This window comes from Zootoca vivipara, chromosome 3, assembly GCF_965207765.1.
Source record: "Zootoca vivipara chromosome 3, rZooViv2.hap1.1, whole genome shotgun sequence".
Classification (NCBI taxonomy): Eukaryota; Metazoa; Chordata; class Lepidosauria; order Squamata; family Lacertidae; genus Zootoca; species Zootoca vivipara.
The window spans coordinates 118,375,959-118,396,090 of record NC_142586.1 but is presented as its reverse complement, the minus strand read 5'-3'; the positions used below and the strand labels follow the sequence as shown (position 1 = coordinate 118,396,090).

Here is a 20,132-nt window from a genome sequence, read left to right as displayed (position 1 = left end):
TCCAAATCACAGTCACCATCATTGTCATTCTCACATTCATCTTTTTCAGTGTCAAAAGCTTCATCTTCTAAAAAATCATATTCTGCCATCACCATCTGAAATTTTTGCTGTAACTCTTGCCGTCGTGTCTCCTCTTGACATAGCTCTATTCTTGTTTCCCACATTAAGGTCAAAACAGACCGCTGGAACTCAGGGGAACACTTTTTTGTTGACATAGTTCAATCCTGCCAAGGTCAAAACTTGTCACGTGGGGTGGAATATGATCACAGTTTATTTTCTCAACTCCATTTTAACAAGCTGGCTGCATTCTTCAAGTCTTATTAACAATAAAGTTCGAACTCACATTTCACAAACATTTAAACCAAAAAAGAAATTATTACAGAAAAATTTCAGGAACAGACTGGAAAGAGAAGTTCCTGAATTGGAACTCATTACCAAGCTTAAAACCATGGAGCCACCTGGGATGAATAAAGACATTGGATTCTTATCTCATTATGCATGATCAAGCTTTCTTTAGCACCTCAGCCCTTGCTCCCCCCCCCAGGACCAATTGCAGTCATCAGCAGCTATTAACAGCCATCTACAGGTTTACTACTCCCATCAGCCCATCACCCATTCCCACCCCACCCCCACCACCCTCTGTATATACATAAGGGTCTGACTCTTCTGTTTCAGTGTATCTGAAGAAGTGTGCATGCACACGAAAGCTCATACCAAAATAAAAACTTAGTTGGTCTTTAAGGTGCTACTGAAGGAATTTTTTAATTTTACTTTCTTTGTTATTCATGAGTTAAGCATTGTAAGTGCTAGATGCCACATATCTTGGGTCCAAGTTCCCACAGTGGGGGTGGGGTGCTTCCACCCCGATTGGAAGCAACTATTTGTCTCACAGCTGCCATAAGAAGTAAGACCAACCTTTTGGCTCAGCATTGGGACTGATATTGTTTCCCATTGATAGCAGAGCTAACCTGGGAACAGGTACAACAGGTTGGCCTCTAATGATGGCAGAGAACAAAGGCAGACCATAGAATCATAGAGTTGGAAGAGACCACAAGGGCCATCCAGTCCAACCCCCTGCCAAGCAGGAAACACCATCAAAGCCTTCTTGACATATGCCTGTCAAACCTCCGCTTAAAGACCTCCAAAGAAGGAGACTCCACCACACTCCTTGGCAGCAAATTCCACTGTCGAACAGCTCTTACTGTCAGGAAGTTCTTCCTAATGTTTAGGTGGAATCTTCTTTCTTGTAAAATAAAAAAATTCCTTCAGTAGCACCTTAAAGACCAACTAAGTTTTTATTTTGGTATGAGCTTTCGTGTGCATGCACACTTCTTCAGATACCCTTTCTTGTAGTTTGAATCCATTGCTCAATGTCCGCTTCTCTGGAGCAGCAGAAAACAACCTTTCTCCCGCCTCTGTATGACATCCTTTTATATATTTGAACATGGCTATCATATCACCCCTTAACCTTCTCTTCTCCAGGCTAAACATACCCAGCTCCCTAAGCCGTTCCTCATAAATACTGTAAATAATACGCTGTACAGGGCTTGGTATAACACAAGAGCGTTTAACCTGGCCTGGTAGCACATGGGTGCTCTCTGCCCATCTCAGTTAAAGAGAAGCCCAGAAGAATTCGACAAGAACATTGGCAGGATCATTGTAATAACCTGCAGTTTCATAAGAGTGTATATTGTAAGAAGATGAATAAAAGAGCAAGTTAGGTTAATTTGGATATGCAGAAGATATTAAAAATAAATGTAAGGAACCGCAGAAAGAAGGGAAAGGAAGTCATGTTTTGAAATGTCAAAATGATTGTAAAATCAGTGAAATTTATAAATCTGAAAAGTATATATATATATAGGGGGGGGGGAGCCCAGAAGAATCCACCCCTTACCTGGGCCTCGTACAACCCAGACAGCAGTCGGTGATTTGTGCAGCTGTCTTGGACATATTCCCAGGTGCCTCCAGGTGAGCAAGACCGGAGCATCTTTCCATCGGTCCCCTCGGGACACAGGAGCTCAGCCACCTGCCCTGCCTTCGTGGAATCCCACCTGCCTGTCGAGTTCTCGCTGGGGCAGAAGCGATCTCCGGCTGTGGCACAAGAAACATACATGCACAGGCAGGAACAGCCTTCGTGGAACACGTCTAGCTCTCAAAGGAGCGGCAGAAATGCATAGACTCTCTGGCTGCCAGTTCCCCCACCTCCCCGTCTCCCCTGTTACCTTGAATCGGGCCCACCGTCACTGTAGTCTGCACAGATCCGAGGTGGTCACTTTCAAATGTGCACTGATAGGCGGTGTCACCGCTGGGGCAGGAATTCAGGGTGAGGAAGTAGCAGAGCGGGTCTCCGTTGCCCCCCAGGCGAACTGCGGAGAGAGAGGGGGCCAGATGCTCAGGGTAGGGAGGGAGGGAAGGAAGGAAAAGATCTGGCAATGGTACAGCTTTTTGGGAATTCCATTCCACCCTTGCTGCAGGTATGTGGGATTGTTACATGTTACATGTCTGTTTACAGTCCCGTGAGCGGAACATCCACTCTGTATTGCTTTTGTTTTCTCTCTCCGAGAAGAACGACAAGGAGAGGCCATGTTTTTATTTGTCCTGATTTATGTGTAATAACTGATTGGTTCAAAATTGGGAAAGGAGTACGACAAGGTTGTATATTGTCTCCCTGCTTATTTAACTTATATGTAGAATTCATCATGCGAAAGGCTGGACTAGATGAATCCCAAGCCGGAATTAAGATTGCCGGAAGAAATATCAACAACCTCAGATATGCAGATGACACAACCTTGATGGCAGAAAGTGAGGAGGAATTAAAGAACCTTTTAATGAGGGTGAAAGAGGAGAGCGGAAAATATGGTCTGAAGCTCAACATCAAAAAAACCAAGATCATGGCCACTGGTCCCATCACCTCCTGGCAAATAGAAGGGGAAGAAATGGAGGCAGTGAGAGATTTTACTTTCTTGGGCTCCTTGATCACTGCAGATGGTGACAGCAGTCACGAAATTAAAAGACGCCTGCTTCTTGACAAACCTAGACAGCATCTTAAAAAGCAGAGACATCACCTTGCCAACAAAGGTCCGTATAGTTAAAGCTATGGTTTTCCCAGTAGTGATGTATGGAAGTGAGAGCTGGACCATAAAGAAGGCTGATCGCCAAAGAATTTATGCTTTTGAATTATGGTGCTGGAGGAGACTCTTGAGAGTCCCATGGACTGCAAGAAGATCAAACCTATCCATTCTTAAGGAAATCAGCCCTGAGTGCTCACTGGAAGGACAGATCCTGAAGCTGAGGCTCCAATACTTTGGCCACCTCATGAGAAGAGAAGAATCCTTGGAAAAGACCTTGATGTTGGGAAAGATGGAGGGCACAAGGAGAAGGGGATGACAGAGGACGAGATGGTTGGACAGTGTTCTCGAAGCTACGAACATGAGTTTGACCAAACTGCGGGAGGCAGTGGAAGACAGGAGTGCCTGGCGTGCTATGGTCCATGGGGTCACGAAGAGTCGGACACGACTAAACGACTAAACAACAACATGTGTAATAAATGTGTAGTTTAGTATAGTATCCACGCCTGGAGCCTGATCTCTTGTGTGTTTGCTCTGCTGAGAAATATGTACTCTTGCATGCATATCAGCTGGAGTCGCAGGCGCACGTCGGAGGAGGATGACTGATGGATCTCCGCAGTGGCAAGGCTGAGAAGGGAGACACTCCGGCTGGGGCCAAGAAAGGTGGCTTTCCATCCCACAGTTCCGACACAGCTATCACGGTGAAGGGGACTTCTAGCCATATTCTGCCTCCACATCGCTGAGCATCAGTTTCTGGAAACCGCAGGAGGGGAGAGTCCCGTTGTCCCACTATGGTCCAGTTTGTGGGTTTCCCATAATGGGCACTTGGTCAGCCCCTATGAGGACAGGATGTGGGCCTGACCCTGCAGGCTCCCCTTATGTTCTTTGGGGTTGCGATCCAGGAGGCAAAGTCACACGGGAACAGGGGCGGATTTAGGTTGGATGAGGCCCTAAGCTACTGAGGGTAACGGGGCCCTTTATATGTCCAGCTGTCCTTTGTCAACAACAAATGGTCACTGTTTTTTGTGTTGAATAGATGCTAGATGGTAATTTTTTATATGGTATCTAAAGCCATCTGCACATCACAAAATATGTATTTTATTAAATTAATTGTTGAACTGAAATACAATTGGAAATGTACATCCAGGTTTTTTCTTCCTTTAATTTTTTGGGGGGGACCCAAGAGAGTGGGGCCCTAAGCTATAGCTTGTTTCGTTTAGACGTAGATCCGGCACTGCAAGGGAACCTCATGGTCAGCCAAGCAGCCTATGTTCATACCCTCCAACACTCCTCAGATGAAATTGACCCTCTTCGTCTCCCCATCTTTTGTCTGCCCCCCATGCCTCCCCCAATGTAATCCAATGGAGCAGTCAAGTGCAATATTACATGTTTGGCTAGAGTGGACATGCAGGGGATGTTGGTCCAGCCAGTTTGAACTTCCTGTTACACCTGGTCTGGAGCATCCTTCCTTTGCAGGTGACCAGTAGGTGGGCGTGACCGTATCGGACCTGGTAAAAGGCCAAGTCACATAGCCACCCTCCCTTCTTTTTCATCCTGCCTGCTTCCTGCTTCACCTGGACTCTACCTGGGTTAACTCCCATATGGGGTAAACCTGTTTATACCTACATGTATTTGTAACTTTAAGCCTAAAGCCTGCCTTCAGGGATCACACTGTACTCTGATTGTAAGTAGACTTATTTTCGTTACTTATGAATAAGACTGTTGCATCTTTACTCATTTAGGAGGGATTCAAAAGGGGTCTTGCCGGGAATAATAGAACATATCTCAATCTGGGCAAGCCAGATGGAATTGCTTATTGTCTTAAGAAACTCACACGAGTCTGCAGCCCGCTTCCTGATGTGCGATAGGGGAATGCACTCTTGCTATATCAAGAAACTTGCTAGCGCAAGTTAGGAAGGATAATATTAATCAACATATCCTCTCCTGCTACCCACAACATTCCCACGAGCATTTCCTCCACCACAGCACCAATGGGACACAACACATACACCCTCCACATTTTTAGAAAATCAAGGCTCAAAAATCATGGATTCAAACTACAAGAAAGAAGATTCCACCTAAACATCAGGAAGAACTTCCTGACAGTAAGAGCTGTTCGGCAGTGGAACTTGCTACCAAGGAGTGTGGTGGAGTCTCCTTCTTTGGAGGTCTTTAAGCAGAGGCTCGACAGGCATATGTCAAGAATGCTTTGATGGTGTTTCCTGCTTGGCAGGGGGTTGGACTGGATGGCCCTTGTGGTCTCTTCCAACTCTACGATTCTATGATTCTATTCTATGATTCTAAGGCTCCTTGCGCCCTGCTCTGCTCTGTGCTGGGTGGCAGTGGGAGAAAAGGGGTCCTTCCGGGATCAGATCAGAAGCTGTGATGGCTTTGATCATTCCGGAACTCTCCCTGGGAAAAAGGGACACTTGGAGGGCATGCTCAGTGCCTGGAGGGTATCCGTGGCCACTGGCCACAATGGCTTTGTTTCCCCATGGCTGTTGGAGGCAATAAATGCCGCCTCTAAATGCTGGCAAACCCAAGTGGGGAAAGTTTCTGCTGCGCTCAGGTCCTGCTTGCTGGGCACCCGGTTGGCAACTCTGGGGAGGGAGTTCCACAATTTGGGGGCCGCCACCGAGAAGGCCCTTATCTGGGCCACACACATGCACGAACTTCCGAGGGGGGAAGGACTAGCATGAGTTCCCCCTCTGCTATCTTAACACCCTTCTTGCGAGGTTGCATCACCCCCCCATGCACCCACAAGACCCCTGCAACCAGCAGAACTGGCCTTACTTCCAGTGCCACATTAGAACTGTTTCCCACTTGCAAGAACTTGGTTGTTGAGCGTGGCAGCACCTACACTTTGGAACTCCCTGCCTATTGAGATCAAGCAGGTGTCTGAAAACATCTTTGTTTCAACTGTTTCCCAGATGCTGAGAAAGTTGAGAATCTTAATCTGTTTTAGTCTTTTAATTTTTGTACGTTTAAAAGCATTGCATCCCCCCCCCCCCGTTTTATCCTTTTGTAAACCACTTTGAGTTTTGCTCGCTGTTGTTTTTTGTTTACCGTCAAGCCGTGCATTAATTTTATGAAATAAACAAAACAGCTGCGCGGAATGCCCATCCCAGGCTGACAGGCCTCACCAGCCGCTCCCTCTCCCCCCCCTCACCCACCTGGGTCTGGGGCACCTGGATTCCAGGATGCTCTGAGCTCTCCTCCTCTGTTCCGGATGCAGCATTGCAGAGTCAGGCCCTCGGGGGAGCTGCAGTTCATGGAGAGCTGCGACCGTGTCCGGACGAGGTCTGCCGCGACGAGGGGAACGATCACCTCCTTGGTTATCTCGTGCATGGCGTTTTCGTACAAGTAGCGGCAGATGTATTTTCCTGTAGGAGACACGTGTCAGAATTGGGAGCCAGAATCCTAGAACTGCAGCATTGGAAGGGGTTCCCCAAGGGGCATCTTGCCCAACCCCTTGCATGTCAGGCATCACAGCTCTTGGAAGTTCTCTCCTGGTGTGGAACTGGGAATCACGGGCCACCCCTGCGTATGGGCGGTGTCCTCGGCTCCAGGTAAGATCCTGCACATATTTAGGAACGCCAACGCCCCTTAGCAGATGTCAAAGAGAACAACTACTACCAGACTTTTAGAAGACATCTGAAGGCAGCCCTGTTTAGCAAAGCTTTTAATGTTTGATAAACTACAGTACTATGTTTTAATCTTTTGTTGGAAGCCGCCCAGAGTGGCTGGGGAAACCCAGCCAGATGGGCGGGGTAGAAATATTATTATTATTATTATTATTATTATTATTATTATTATTATTATTATTTTATTACAGTGGGACCTCAGTTTATGAACACCTCGGTTTACGAATTTTCGGTTTACGAACGCCGCGGACCCATCTGGAACGGATTAATTCACTTTCCATTACTTTCAATGGGAAAGTTCGCTTCAGTTTATGAACACTTCAGTTTATGAACAGACTTCCGGAACCAATTACACCCATGCTTCGGGTTAAGTACGCTTCAGGTTGAGTACTCCGCGGACCCGTCTGGAATGGATTAATCCACTTTCCATTACTTTCAATGGGAAAGTTCGCTTCAGTTTATGAACGCTTCAGTTTATGAACAGACTTCCGGAACCAATTGTGTTCATAAACCGAGGTACCACTGTATTATTATTATTATATTACCACTGTATTGATTTTTGTTGATTATTGGGGGGGGAGCTGCCCCCTCCCTCCCTCCCCCCGGCTACGCCCATGCACAGACACATATTTTGACGGAAATCATTCCTTCCCTAGAGAAAGGGAAGAGCAATACAGCACCAGCCCAGTCTGGGGAGACGGAGGAGAGCCTCAGCTCCACTTCGGAGCCATTCTGCAGCAGAGTCACTTGAGTCCCGTTGAAGATTTCCTTGGCTCCCTTGGAGCCGAGCAGGTAGAACTTCACCTCCGTGGCTCCTTCCTCCAGGCTGAAGGAGAGGGTCAGGTCTTCGTCCGCCTCACCAGAGGCCACTTCAGGAGGCAGCTGTTGGCTGTCTGCAACTGGAAGAGACGGGGTGTCAGTGTGACACAGCTGTTGGACTGAGTGTCGGACTAGGAGAGGCCCGGGTTCAAATCCTCCCACTCGGCCAGGGAGCTTCCGTTGGGCGACACTGGGCTAGTCCCTGCCTCTCTCAGCCTAGCCCACCTCGCAGGGCTGTCGGGGGGATTAAGTTAGGAGGGGAAAGAAGCATTCTATTCCTCTCCCCCTCCCCTTTAATTACCATTATTACTAATTATTCGTTTTATTTGTGTGTGTGTCCCGCAACAACTCAAAGCCGCTTACAAATAAACACAAAACATAACATTAAAACCAGCCTTAACAATTAAAGCAAAGGGGGGGGGGAATCCAACCACTTATTTAGTTATTTATAAAGAGGTTTATGTACTGATGTATCACAAAAATATATCACGGTGGTTTACAACAATAAAAAAAGCAGGCAGTGGAATCATAAAAAGTCAAAAACAAGTTAAAACATCAATTAAGCATTGTGGTCTCTTCCAACTCGGCAGCTTGGAGTGCAGCGACTGAGGAAGGAGCAGAAGGGCTGCTGCCTCTTGGATTTGGGTGACTGTCCAGGCTTGTGTGGGTGTTTGTTTCTGGCTGTGACCTTGTTTGTTTCTGGCTGTGACCTTTCACCTAGAAGTGTGAGTCAGGAAGTTCAGGTGATTAGCTGTGGGCGGAGCTAGTCAGAGCTTGGAGTGCAGCGACTGAGGAAGGAGCAGAAGGTGAGCTGAGCTTGGGAGACACTCTGTAGGTTTTGTGGTTTTGTCTTTTGGGGCTGTGTGTGAGTAAGTTTGTGTGCTTATTTGTTTTCTTACTTGTTTGTGTGCTTGTGCTGGTTTTCTAGGGCTGCTGCCTCTTGGATTTGGGTGACTGTCCAGGCTTGTGTGGGTGTTTGTTTCTGGCTGTGACCTTGTTTGTTTCTGGCTGTGACCTTTCACCTAGAAGTGTGAGTCAGGAAGTTCAGGTGATTAGCTGTGGGCGGAGCTAGTCAGAGCTTGGAGTGCAGCGGCGCGCGCCTAGCGGCGCGCGCAGTTTGACCCATCTTTTTAACCTAGGGCGGCAAGTCTCATACGTTTGCTAGGGGGGACCTAGGCCTCTTCCTCTTTCCCCCTTGACCTCAAGGTTTTCAAGATGGAGGTGGAGGGAACAACCATTGTCACCTGCAATTCCTGTGCAATGTTTGTTTTCTTGCCAAAGGATGTGGGTAGCTACACCTGCAACAATTGCAAGTTGGTTGCCCTACTAGAAAACAAGGTTGCCCTTCTGGAAGAGAAGGTGCAGCAGCTTCAGGGGCGTGTATCTACGCTCCAGAGAATTAAAGAGCTGGAGCTTTTCTTGGATGCAGCAGAGCACACTGTCTGCACCAAGGAGGAGACAGGGGATCTCCCTGAGGAGGAGGTCAGTTCCCCAACACAGCAGCCAGATGTATGGAGGAACGTGACTCATAGAAGTAGAAGGCCCAGGGATCGCTCTGAGTGCTTAGAATTACACAACCGTTTTGAAGTGCTCATGGAAGACGAGGAACAGACTCCACCTGAGGATCTCTCCCTCATCACAGTTGATGAGGAATATGAAGACGAGCAACCAAGTCAGTCCTCTGGAAATATGCAGGTAACCTTGGAAGGGACAGCACATAGAAGAATCCCAACCAAGCCTATGAAGAGGCGTGTAGTGGTGATTGGGGATTCCCTACTGAGGGGTACAGAAGCAGTGATCTGTGGGCCTGACAAGATGTCTCGAGAGGTGTGCTGTCTACCTGGGGCCAAGATCAAAGATGTAACAGAACGGCTGCAAGGAATCATAAAACCCACCGACAAATACCCCTTCCTTTTGGTGCATGTGGGAACCAATGACACTGCAAGCCATAGCTTACAGAAGATCAAAAATGATTATGAGGCTCTGGGCAGGAAGTTGAAGCAATTAGATGCACAAATTGTCATCTCTTCTGTCCTCCCAGTTGAACGACATGGCCCAGGGAGAGAGGGAAAAATAGGGGAAGTGAACAACTGGCTTCGCAAATGGTGCAAACAGGAACGGTTTGGATTCCTAGATCACGGTCCGCAGTTTCTTGAAGATGGACTTCTGGCAAGTGATGGACTGCACCTCACAAAAGTTGGGAGGAATGTTTTTGCCACAAAACTCAAAAACCTCATCAGGAGGGCTTTAAACTGACTTATGTGGGGGAGGGAGACAGTGGTCCTGAAGGTAGGAGTCTATCAAATGCTGAAGATGATCATCCAAATGTCAAGGACCAAATGGAGCAAGCAGCATGCAGACCTAGTGGTGGGACGAAAATATCCTTAAATAAGAGACATGGGGGAATGATCAACGGTCTTCAATGTCTGTATACTAATGCACAGAGCATGGGAAATAAACAAGATGAACTTGAGCTCTTGGTACAGCAAACTAAATATGACATAATAGGCATCACTGAAACCTGGTGGGATGAGTCTCATGACTGGAATGTAGTAATAGAGGGATACAATCTATTTAAGAGAAATAGACCAAACAGGAAAGGAGGAGGAGTAGCTTTATATGTTAGGGATATGTATACCTGTGAAGAGATCCAGGATTTAAAACTTCAAAGCCAAATTGAGAGTATCTGGGTCAAAATTAAGGGAGAGAAAAACAACAGTGACCTCATTGTGGGAGTTTACTATAGATCCCCAAGCCAAACTGAGGACACAGATGATGCCTTCCTGGAACAGATGGCCAAGCATTCCAAAGGAAGTGAGATAGTAGTAATGGGGGATTTCAACTATCCTGATATTTGTTGGATGTCAAACTCAGCCAAGAGCATAAGGTCAAACAGATTCCTCACTGGCCTTGCAGACAACTTCATTGTCCAGAAAGTGGGAGAAGCAACAAGAGGATCAGCCATTTTAGATCTGGTCCTAACCAATAGTGATGACTTGGTTAGTGGGGTAGAAGTGGCAGGATCATTAGGTGGGAGTGACCATGCTCTTCTGGAGTTTATTATCCAGCGGAAAGGAGCAACCAAGCATACTAAGGTCCAAATTCTAGACTTTAAGAAAGCCGACTTCAGAAAACTTAGGGAAACGCTGGGTGAAATCCCATGGACAGTAATACTAAAAGGGAAGGGAGTTCATGATGGTTGGGAGTTTGTTAAAAGGGAGATATTAAAAGCACAACTTCAGGCAATACCAATGAGACGGAAACATGGAAGGTGCCTAAAGAAGCCAGGCTGGCTATCTAAAGAACTTTTGACTGAGTTAAGATTTAAAAGGGATATGTACAAAAAATGGAAAAGGGGGGAAATCTCCAGAGAGGAATTCAAACATATAGCCAGCACGTGTAGAGACAAAGTCAGAAAAGCTAAAGCACAGAATGAACTCAGGCTCGCCAGAGAGGTTAAAAGCAACAAAAAGGGCTTTTATGGGTATGTCCGTAGCAAAAGGAAAAACAAGGAAACAGTGGGGTCACTCAGAGGAGAAGATGGTGAAATGCAAACAGGGGACAGAGAAAGGGCAGAACTCCTCAATGCCTTCTTTGCCTCAGTCTTCTCCAAGAAAGAAAACAACGCCCGACCTGAAGAATATGGAGCAGATGATTCAGCAGGGGAAACACAGCCCAGAATAAGTAAGGAGGTAGTACAAGAATACTTGGCTAGTTTAGATGTATTCAAGTCTCCAGGGCCAGATGAACTACATCCAAGAGTATTAAAAGAACTGGCAGAGGTGATTTCAGAACCACTGGCAATAATCTTTGAAAATTCCTGGAGAACAGGCGAAGTTCCAGCAGACTGGAGGAGGGCAAATGTTGTCCCTATTTTCAAAAAGGGGAAAAGAGAGGACCCAAACAATTACCGCCCAGTCAGCCTGACATCAATACCAGGAAAGATTCTAGAGCAGATCATTAAGCAAACAGTCTGTGAGCACCTAGAAAGAAACTCTGTGATCACTAAAAGTCAGCATGGGTTCCTGAAAAATAAGTCATGTCAGACTAATCTGATCTCATTTTTTGACAGAATTACAAGCCTGGTAGATGAAGGGAACGCTGTGGATGTAGCCTATCTTGATTTCAGCAAGGCCTTTGACAAGGTGCCCCATGATATTCTTGTAAAGAAGCTGGTAAAATGTGGGCTAGACAATGCTACCATTCAGTGGATTTGTAGCTGGCTTACTGACCGAACCCAAAGGGTGCTCATCAATGGCTCCTCCTCATCCTGGAGAGTAGTGACTAGTGGGGTGCCACAGGGTTCTGTCTTGGGCCCAGTCTTGTTCAACATCTTTATCAATGACTTGGATGATGGGCTTGAGGGAATCCTGAGCAAGTTTGCAGATGACACCAAGTTGGGAGGGGTGGCTAACACCGCAGAGGACAGGATCACACTTCAGAATGACCTTAACAGATTAGACAACTGGGCCAAAGCAAACAAGATGAATTTTAACAAGGAGAAATGTAAAGTACTACACTTGGGCAAAAAAAATGAAAGGCACAAATACAGGATGGGAGACACCTGGCTTGAGAGCAGTACATGTGAAAAGGATCTAGGAGTTTTGGTTGACCACAAACTTGACATGAGTCAGCAGTGTGATGCAGCAGCTAAAAAAGCCAATGCAATTCTGGGCTGCATCAATAGGAGTATAGCATCTAGATCAAGGGAAGTAATAGTACCACTGTATTCTGCTCTGGTCAGACCTCACCTGGAGTATTGTGTCCAGTTCTGGGCACCACAGTTCAAGAAGGATACTGATAAGCTGGAACGTGTCCAGAAGAGGGCAACCAAAATGGTCAAAGGCCTGGAAACGATGCCTTATGAGGAACGGCTTAGGGAGCTGGGTATGTTTAGCCTGGAGAAGAGAAGGTTAAGGGGTGATATGATAACCATGTTCAAATATATAAAAGGATGTCATATAAAGGAGGGAGAAAGGTTGTTTTCTGCTGCTCCAGAGAAGCGGACACGGAGCAACGGATTCAAACTACAAGAAAGAAAATTCCACCTAAACATTAGGAAGAACTTCCTGACAGTAAGAGCTGTTCGGCAGTGGAATTTGCTGCCAAGGAGTGTGGTGGAGTCTCCTTCTTTGGAGGTCTTTAAGCAGAGGCTTGACAGCCATCTGTCAGGAATGCTTTGATGGTGTTTCCTGCTTGGCAGGGGGTTGGACTGGATGGCCCTTGTGGTCTCTTCCAACTCTATGATTCTATGATTCTATGATTCTATGAACTCTATGATTCTATGGCCTGCCTTTGTTCTCTGCCATCATTAGAGGCCAACCTGTTGTACCTGTTCCCAGGTTAGCTCTGCTATCAATGGGAAACAATATCAGTCCCAATGCTGAGCCTAAAGGGTTGGTCTTACTTCTTATGGCAGCCGTGAGACATTGTGGAAGGAGGCCTGGTGGAATAGAAAGGTTCTCAGCAGGCACTTAAAAGCTGGCACAGAAGGTGCCTGCTGAATTCCCAGTGGCAGAGAGTTCCACCGGACCAGGCCATTGACACCAAAGGTTCTATTTCATGAACCTGGCTGGGTAGTAAGTGGGCAGCTGGTGCCGCTGCTTTCACAATGGGGTCCTATGTTCCCGGACAGAAGTCCCGCAGCACTCTGCCCCAGGTGGAGCTTCTAAGCGAGACCCAAGGGCTGCCCCACCCAGAGCGCATTGCAGTGTACTGACGCCGCCACACCAGGAGGAGGGGGCCTGGTGGGGTTTTGCTTACCTGTGGCCGCCTCCAGCAGCGGCAGGCAGTAGCCAGGGTCTTCGGAAGTCCAGCGGAGGCAATCGCAAGGGGGAGAGAAGACCAGGGAGGCCGCAGCCTGGAAGAGGCCCCCACAGCCCTGGAAGCGAGAGCAGTTGCTGTCGCTGTACTGGTAGCCAGGGAGACAGCGGCAATTCCGGCTGTAGCCAAACACCATCATCTCCCACTGCCGGGGGTCACACTCTGGGGGGGAAAAAGAAGGAGAAGGAGAAGGAGAAAGGTGGGCTCTCCTTCCTTGGAGGGCTTTAAGCCAGGGACGCTTTAGCCGAGATTCCTCCATTGTAGGGGGTTGGACTAGAGGACCCTTGGGGGTCCCTTCAAACTCAACACTTCTATGATTCTGTGCTTTGAAAGCAATGAAAGTCTGAACAGAGACCTGCCAAGGTCACGGCACTGGAGGCAACGCTGTGAAGGGTCGTTTTGCATACATTTAAGCTCTAAACTGAATTGTTACAGGCATACTTGCCACGTTCCATTGCTGTTTAATTCCAACATTTGCATTTCCCCCTTCAAACTCATGTGCATATATACAGGTGAAACTTGTAAAATTAGAATATCGTCGAAAAGTGCATTTATTCCAGTAATGCAACTTACTATTTTTTCTTTTTCTTTTAATTTTTACAAATGCTTTCTTTTGGAAATTCCACAGTAATAAAACAAATAGTTACAATAATACAAAAATAAACAAAAATAAACATTGCTATTACATTTCATTAATTACATCCCATTTATAATTGACCCACCTAACAACAAATAATTGCAATTACAACAAATAAAGGCTTGACATAGCTTGCTTTGCATGTCATGCATCTATCTCATATATTGGTTTCACCTTTAAAGTTGCGTTACTGAAATAAATGCACTTTTTGACGATATTCTAATTTTCCGAGTTTCACCTGTATCTGACAACTGAGGATTCACACCCAAACCCTAACCCTGCCCACAACTAGCATTAATGGGAGTTATAAACAGATAGTAGAATAAGATGAGTAATCTATGGTGTCTGCAAAATGTGGATGAACAAAATGTGGATGGAAACACCATCAAAGCATTCTTGACATATGCCTGTCAAGCCTCTGCTTAAAGACCTCCAAAGAAGGAGACTCCACCACACTCCTTGGCAGCAAATTCCACTGCCGAACAGCTCTTACTGTCAGGAAGTTCTTTCTAATGTTTTAGGTGGAATCTTCTTTCTTGTAGTTTGAATCCATTGCTCCGTGTCCGCTTCTCTGGAGCAGCAGAAAGCAACCTTTCTCCCTCCTCTATATGACATCCTTTCATATATTTGAACATGGCTCTCATATCACCCCTTAACCTTCTCTTCTCCAGGCTAAACATACCCAGCTCCCTAAGCCGTTCCTCATAAGGCATCGTTTCCAGGCCTTTGACCATTTTGGTTGCCCTCCGCTGGACACGTTCCAGCTTGTCAGTATCCTTCTTGAACTGTGGTGCCCAGAACTGGACACAATACTCCAGGTGAGGTCTGACCAGAGCAGAATACAGTGGTACTTTTACTTCCCTAGATCTAGATGCTATACTCCTATTGATGCAGCCCAGAATTGCATTGGCTTTTTAAGCTGCTGCATCACACTGCTGACTCATGTTATTATTATTAATTGAATTTATATACTGCCCTATACCCAGAGGTCTCAGGGCGGTTCACAGAAAAGATCAACATAAAAACCACAATATATATAATCAGAATAAAAACAACAACCCAATAACAAACCCACCCCCCAAAAAGAGCCAAATTTTGAAAGGGTATAGGATGTCCATACCCATGCGAAAGGCTGGACTAGATGAATCCCAAGCCGGAATTAAGATTGCCGGAAGAAATATCAACAACCTCAGATATGCAGATGACACAACCTTGATGGCAGAAAGTGAGGAGGAATTAAAGAACCTTTTAATGAGGGTGAAAGAGGAGAGCGCAAAATATGGTCTGAAGCTCAACATCAAAAAAACCAAGATCATGGCCACTGGTCCCATCACCTCCTGGCAAATAGAAGGGGAAGAAATGGAGGCAGTGAGAGATTTTACTTTCTTGGGCTCCTTGATCACTGCAGATGGTGACAGCAGTCACGAAATTAAAAGACGCCTGCTTCTTGGGAGAAAAGCAATGACAAACCTAGACAGCATCTTAAAAAGCAGAGACATCACCTTGCCTACAAAGGTCCGTATAGGTAAGGCTATGGTTTTCCCAGTAGTGATGTATGGAAGTGAGAGCTGGACCATAAAGAAGGCTGATCGCCGAAGAATGGATGCTTTTGAATTATGGTGCTGGAGGAGACGCTTGAGAGTCCCATGGACTGCAAGAAGATCAAACCTATCCATTCTTAAGGAAATCAGACCTGAGTGCTCCCTGGAAGGACAGATCGTGAAGCTGAGGCTCCAATACTTTGGCCACCTCATGAGAAGAGAAGAATCCTTGGAAAAGGCCCTGATGTTGGGGAAGATGGAGGGCACTAGGAGAAGGGGGCGACAGAGGACAAGATGGTTGGACAGTGTTCTCGAAGCTACGAACATGAGTTTGACCAAACTGCGGGAGGCAGTGCAAGACAGGAGTGCCTGGCGTGCTATGGTCCATGGGGTCACGAAGAGTCGGACACGACTAAACGACTAAACAACAACAGGATGTCCATCAGACCAACTGAAGGCCTGGTTAAAAAGGAATGTTTTTGCCTGGTACCTAAAGGTGTGTGATGAAGGTACCAGGCGAACTTCCCTGGGGAGAGCATCCCACAGAATGGGAGCCACTGCAGAGAAGGCCCTGTTATCGTGTTGCCACCCTCCGGACCTCTCATGAAGGAGGCACACAAAAAAGGGCCTCAGAAGTTGATCTTACCAGATAAGGCAAGCCTGGAGATATAGAGTCAAGATACAATAATCCCAACCCCTTGAGGACTAGAAGCTTGAAGCAGATAGAGAGCAAGATGGTTTGTGAAGGTGACTCTGGAACAGCCCCAGGAGGCTCTTTCCTTTACTCACTGGTAGTGATGTCCAGGCTGGCGATGCTGCTTGATGTGCCAGCTACCTCCCGGGGGACGCTCACGGTCTGGAGGAACTGCTGCACCTCCACAGAGTCCAAGGGCGCGGAGGACCCTGGGGAGAGCTTGAGGTAGGCAGCGCCACGGATCAGGCCTGGAGGAGAAAGCAGACAAGCGTGGACAAGGCAGAACAACGCCTCTGCCCCATGAGAGCAGAGCCAGTGAGTTGTAGGGGGGGGTCCTGCCTCAGCATCCCCCACCCCGGGTGGCCCCTGGGCTTCCTCTGTAGACACATGTCAACCCCCTCACTTGGGGGGTAACAGATCTGTGCGCTTAATGAGGCGTCAAAAAGCGCCGGGCTCCTTTTTGCGGAGAGGGGGAATTGTTACACCTTTTCCTTGACGTCAGCAAAAGGCATTATAAAGGGGGGGCGCCGGTAGAGTTCCCACAAGCCACGATCGCCCCTCGTGCGCTGTAGCAGCGACCCTAAGGAGCAGAGATGTTGCAGCAGCAGCAGCAGCACCATTCCACCGTCCCTTCCCGGCTCTCGTGCGCTCTTCGCCTCCTTTCTTCGCTCGCTTTCCCCGGGAAAGAGCCTGGGGCTGCCTCCTCCGCGCCTGTCACTCAACAGCTGTTGAGCGGCTTCAGGCCGCTCTCCAGAGGCACACGCGCACCTCAGGATAGCGGCCTGAAGCCGCTCAACAGGTGACGGGCACAGTGGAGGCGGCCCCGGGGGGCAGCAGGCAGGCTGGCCAGCGCCCCCTCCATTTGGGTGCCCTAGGCAGCTGCCTAGTTTGCCTAAATGGACGCGCCGGCCCTGCCGTGGGTAAGTCAGCGCAACACTTCTTATTGCAACAGGCTTTGGGGGACAGATTGCTTTTTAAGAAATGGCTGGTGGGGCTTCGATGTTTTTCTTGTAATGAATGACCTGCATGCTTTAATACATTGTGCGTGTGCATGCGCATATATTCGACACTTGGGCACAGAGCTGGATGTAGGTTTGATGAGGCCCTAAGCCATGGGTAGGCAAACTACGGCCCGGGGGCCAGATCCGGCCCAATTGCCTTCTAAATCCAGCCCATGGACAGTCCTGGAATCAGCGTGTTTTTACATGAGTAGAATGTGTGATTTTATTTAAAATGCATCTCTGGGTTATTTGTGGGGCATAGAAATTTGTTCATTTTTTTCTCTCCAAAATATAGTCCAGCCCCCCCACAAGGTCTGAGGGACAGTGGACCGGCCCCCTGCTGAAAAAGTTTGCTGACCCTTGCCCTAAGCTCCTGAAGGGAATGGGGCCCTTTCTATGTCCAGCTGTCCTTTGCCAACAACAAATTGTTGCTGGTTTTTTGTGTTGAATATATGCTATATGGCACTTTTTATGGCATCGAATGCCATTTGCACATAACAAAATAGTATTTTATCAAAGTGATTGTTGAACTGAAATACAATTAAGAAGAAGTATGTTTTTTGGGGGGGCCAAGAGAGTGGGGCCCTAAGCTTCTTTAGCTTATGCGTAAATCTGGCACTTCTTGGGCAGGAAGAACCAGGTGCACAAATATAAGATGGGGGACACCTGGCTCGCCATGTGAAAAAGATCTAGGGGTCTTAGCAAGCAGACCACAACCTTCATATGAGTCAACCGTGTGATGTAGCAGCAAAAAAAGCTGAAATTTGAGACGCCAAGTTCTGCCTGCATTGCAGGGGGCTGGACTGGATGGCCCCCGGGGTCCCTTCCTTTTCTAGGATTGTGTGAGACCTTATGCAATGTGGGTGTTTTGATTGGGGGCGCATGACTGGGCAGAGGGAAGCAAGGAGGTCGGAGGTGCTTCTCTGGTCTTCAGCAATGTGCCTTGGACTCAACCTTTGACTCGAAGGGCAGCGGTTGGGGGGGGGGCTCTGTTTGGCCAGCCAGGGGCAGGATCCAGCCGCCTCCACTGCCCCAGCTCAACCCACACGGAGTCCAGCCCTGCCTCTGAGGGTCCCTTTTTACTCACCAGCTTCTCTCTTGACTCGGGGCCCACAAGAATCGACACCCTTCGTGAGGCACTAGGAGGAAAGAGAGGCAACACCTTAAGGTCGTGCCAGAAAGTGGCCTTTTGTGAACTGGAGCCCAGTTTCACAGATGCACAAAGCATTGGGGCCACATATACTGTACATTTAAAAGGGGACACAGGTGGCGCTGTGGTCTAAACCACAGAGCCTGGGGCTTGCCGATCGGAAGGTCGGCGGTTCGAATCCCCACGACGGGGTGAGCTCCCGTTGCTCTGTCCCAGCTCCTGCCAACCTAGCAGTTCGAAAGCACATCAAAGTGCAAGTAGATAAATAGGAACCGCTGTGGCGGGAAGGTAAATGGAATTGCCGTGCGCTCTGGTTTCTGTCATGGTGTCCCATTGCGCCAGAAGCAGTTTAGTCCTGCTGGCCACATGACCTGGAGAAGTTGTCTGTGGACAAAAGCCGGCTCCCTTGGCCTGAAAGCGAGATGAGCGCCACAACCCCTTTGTCGCCTTTGACCGGACTTAACCGTCCAGGGGTCCTTGACCTTTTACCTTTATGTTACATTTAAAAGCACATGCCCCCACCCCCACTCCCAAAAACAATCCTGGGAAGAAAGTCCTTCTTCACGCAGTGCATAAACTATGGAACTCCCTCCCACAGGAGGCAGTGATGGGCATCTGGTTGGCCACTGTGAGAACAGATGAGCCGCTGGCCTGATCCAGCCTTCTCTTCTTATGTCCTAACTATGGTTTAACCCTCAGAGAGCTACAATTCCCTGCACCCTTAAACTACAGTTCCCAGGATTCTCGGTGTGTGTGTAGCCTCCATCTTTCCCCTCTTCTATGGGGTGCGTGTCTCCCTCTCCAGCCCTTGTTTTGGGACCTACAAGCCTTCCTTGCCAGCCTCATTGGGATCATGACTCTGCTCACACAGACTCATCAACCTGGAAGGGAACACATCCCTACATGAGTAAATCTCAGAGAGCAAACATCCTCTGCAGGAAGATTTACATGTGTTTCTTCCTGGCTCCTGGAAGGGCAGGATATGTCCCCCACCCTGCATGCAAAACTCGTTTTTTTTGCAGAAGAGGTGGGGCAGCACTGGTGGGGGGGGGGAAGGCCTGGCATGTTTTCCATGGGGCAATGCTTGAAGGGGGTCAAGTGGGGGGAGCAACTCCTGGTTCTTGTGAGGCAGCATCCTCTCTAAGGTGGCTCTGGGCTTCTCCACAAGGTTCTGAAGGCTTCCCTTCTCTGCCCCCATAACCCTGGGGATGGGTGCTCTGTGAAGCCCCTCAGCCTGCTTCAAGGGGTCCCCGTTTGGGATCACTCTCTCGGCACATCCCACCACCAAGCCACAGCCCCCCAGGATGTTTGGAGAGGCACAGCCACTCCAGTTAAAATGACCCAAAGCTTCGTAGTGCGAATAACATGGCTTCCCCTCTGTTGGCTCCAAAGCCCTTGGCCAGCCCCTGCACACGTCTTTTTTCTTTTAACAGCCCCCCCCCCCCGAATTTCCAAGTTATTAACAAATACAAAAGAGAGAAGAACAAATTTCTCAAACATATACGAATAAGGGATTCATCAAAAATCATGTTCAAATATATGAAAGGATGTCATATGGAGGAGGGAGAAAGATTGTTTTCTGCTGCTCCAGAGAAGCGGACACGGAGCAATGGATTCAAACTTCAAGAAAGAAGATTCCACCTAAACATTAGGAAGAACTTCCTGACAGTAAGAGCTGTTCGGCAGTGGAATTTGCTACCAAGGAGTGTGGTGGAGTCTCCTTCTTTGGAGGTCTTTAAACGGAGGCTTGACAGG

At 47.9% G+C, this 20,132-nt stretch overlaps 1 protein-coding gene across 1 annotated transcript in view; it reads right to left on the bottom strand.

Moving 5' to 3' along the window:
• The window catches only part of ADGRF3 (adhesion G protein-coupled receptor F3), a 31,555-nt gene extending 13,200 nt beyond the window's left edge, over positions 1 to 18,355 (bottom strand). Inside the window, exons 1-7 of the mRNA XM_060273215.2 lie at positions 18,315 to 18,355; positions 16,322 to 16,474; positions 13,295 to 13,516; positions 7,393 to 7,611; positions 6,242 to 6,451; positions 2,223 to 2,366; positions 1,895 to 2,091 (exon numbers count right to left, since the gene is read on the bottom strand). Coding sequence (XP_060129198.2) covers positions 1,895 to 2,091; positions 2,223 to 2,366; positions 6,242 to 6,451; positions 7,393 to 7,611; positions 13,295 to 13,493 — 969 coding nt within the window. The 5' untranslated portion in view covers positions 13,494 to 13,516; positions 16,322 to 16,474; positions 18,315 to 18,355. The remainder of the gene's footprint in view (positions 1 to 1,894; positions 2,092 to 2,222; positions 2,367 to 6,241; positions 6,452 to 7,392; positions 7,612 to 13,294; positions 13,517 to 16,321; positions 16,475 to 18,314) is intronic.
• Between the last annotated feature and the right edge of the window lie 1,777 nt (positions 18,356 to 20,132).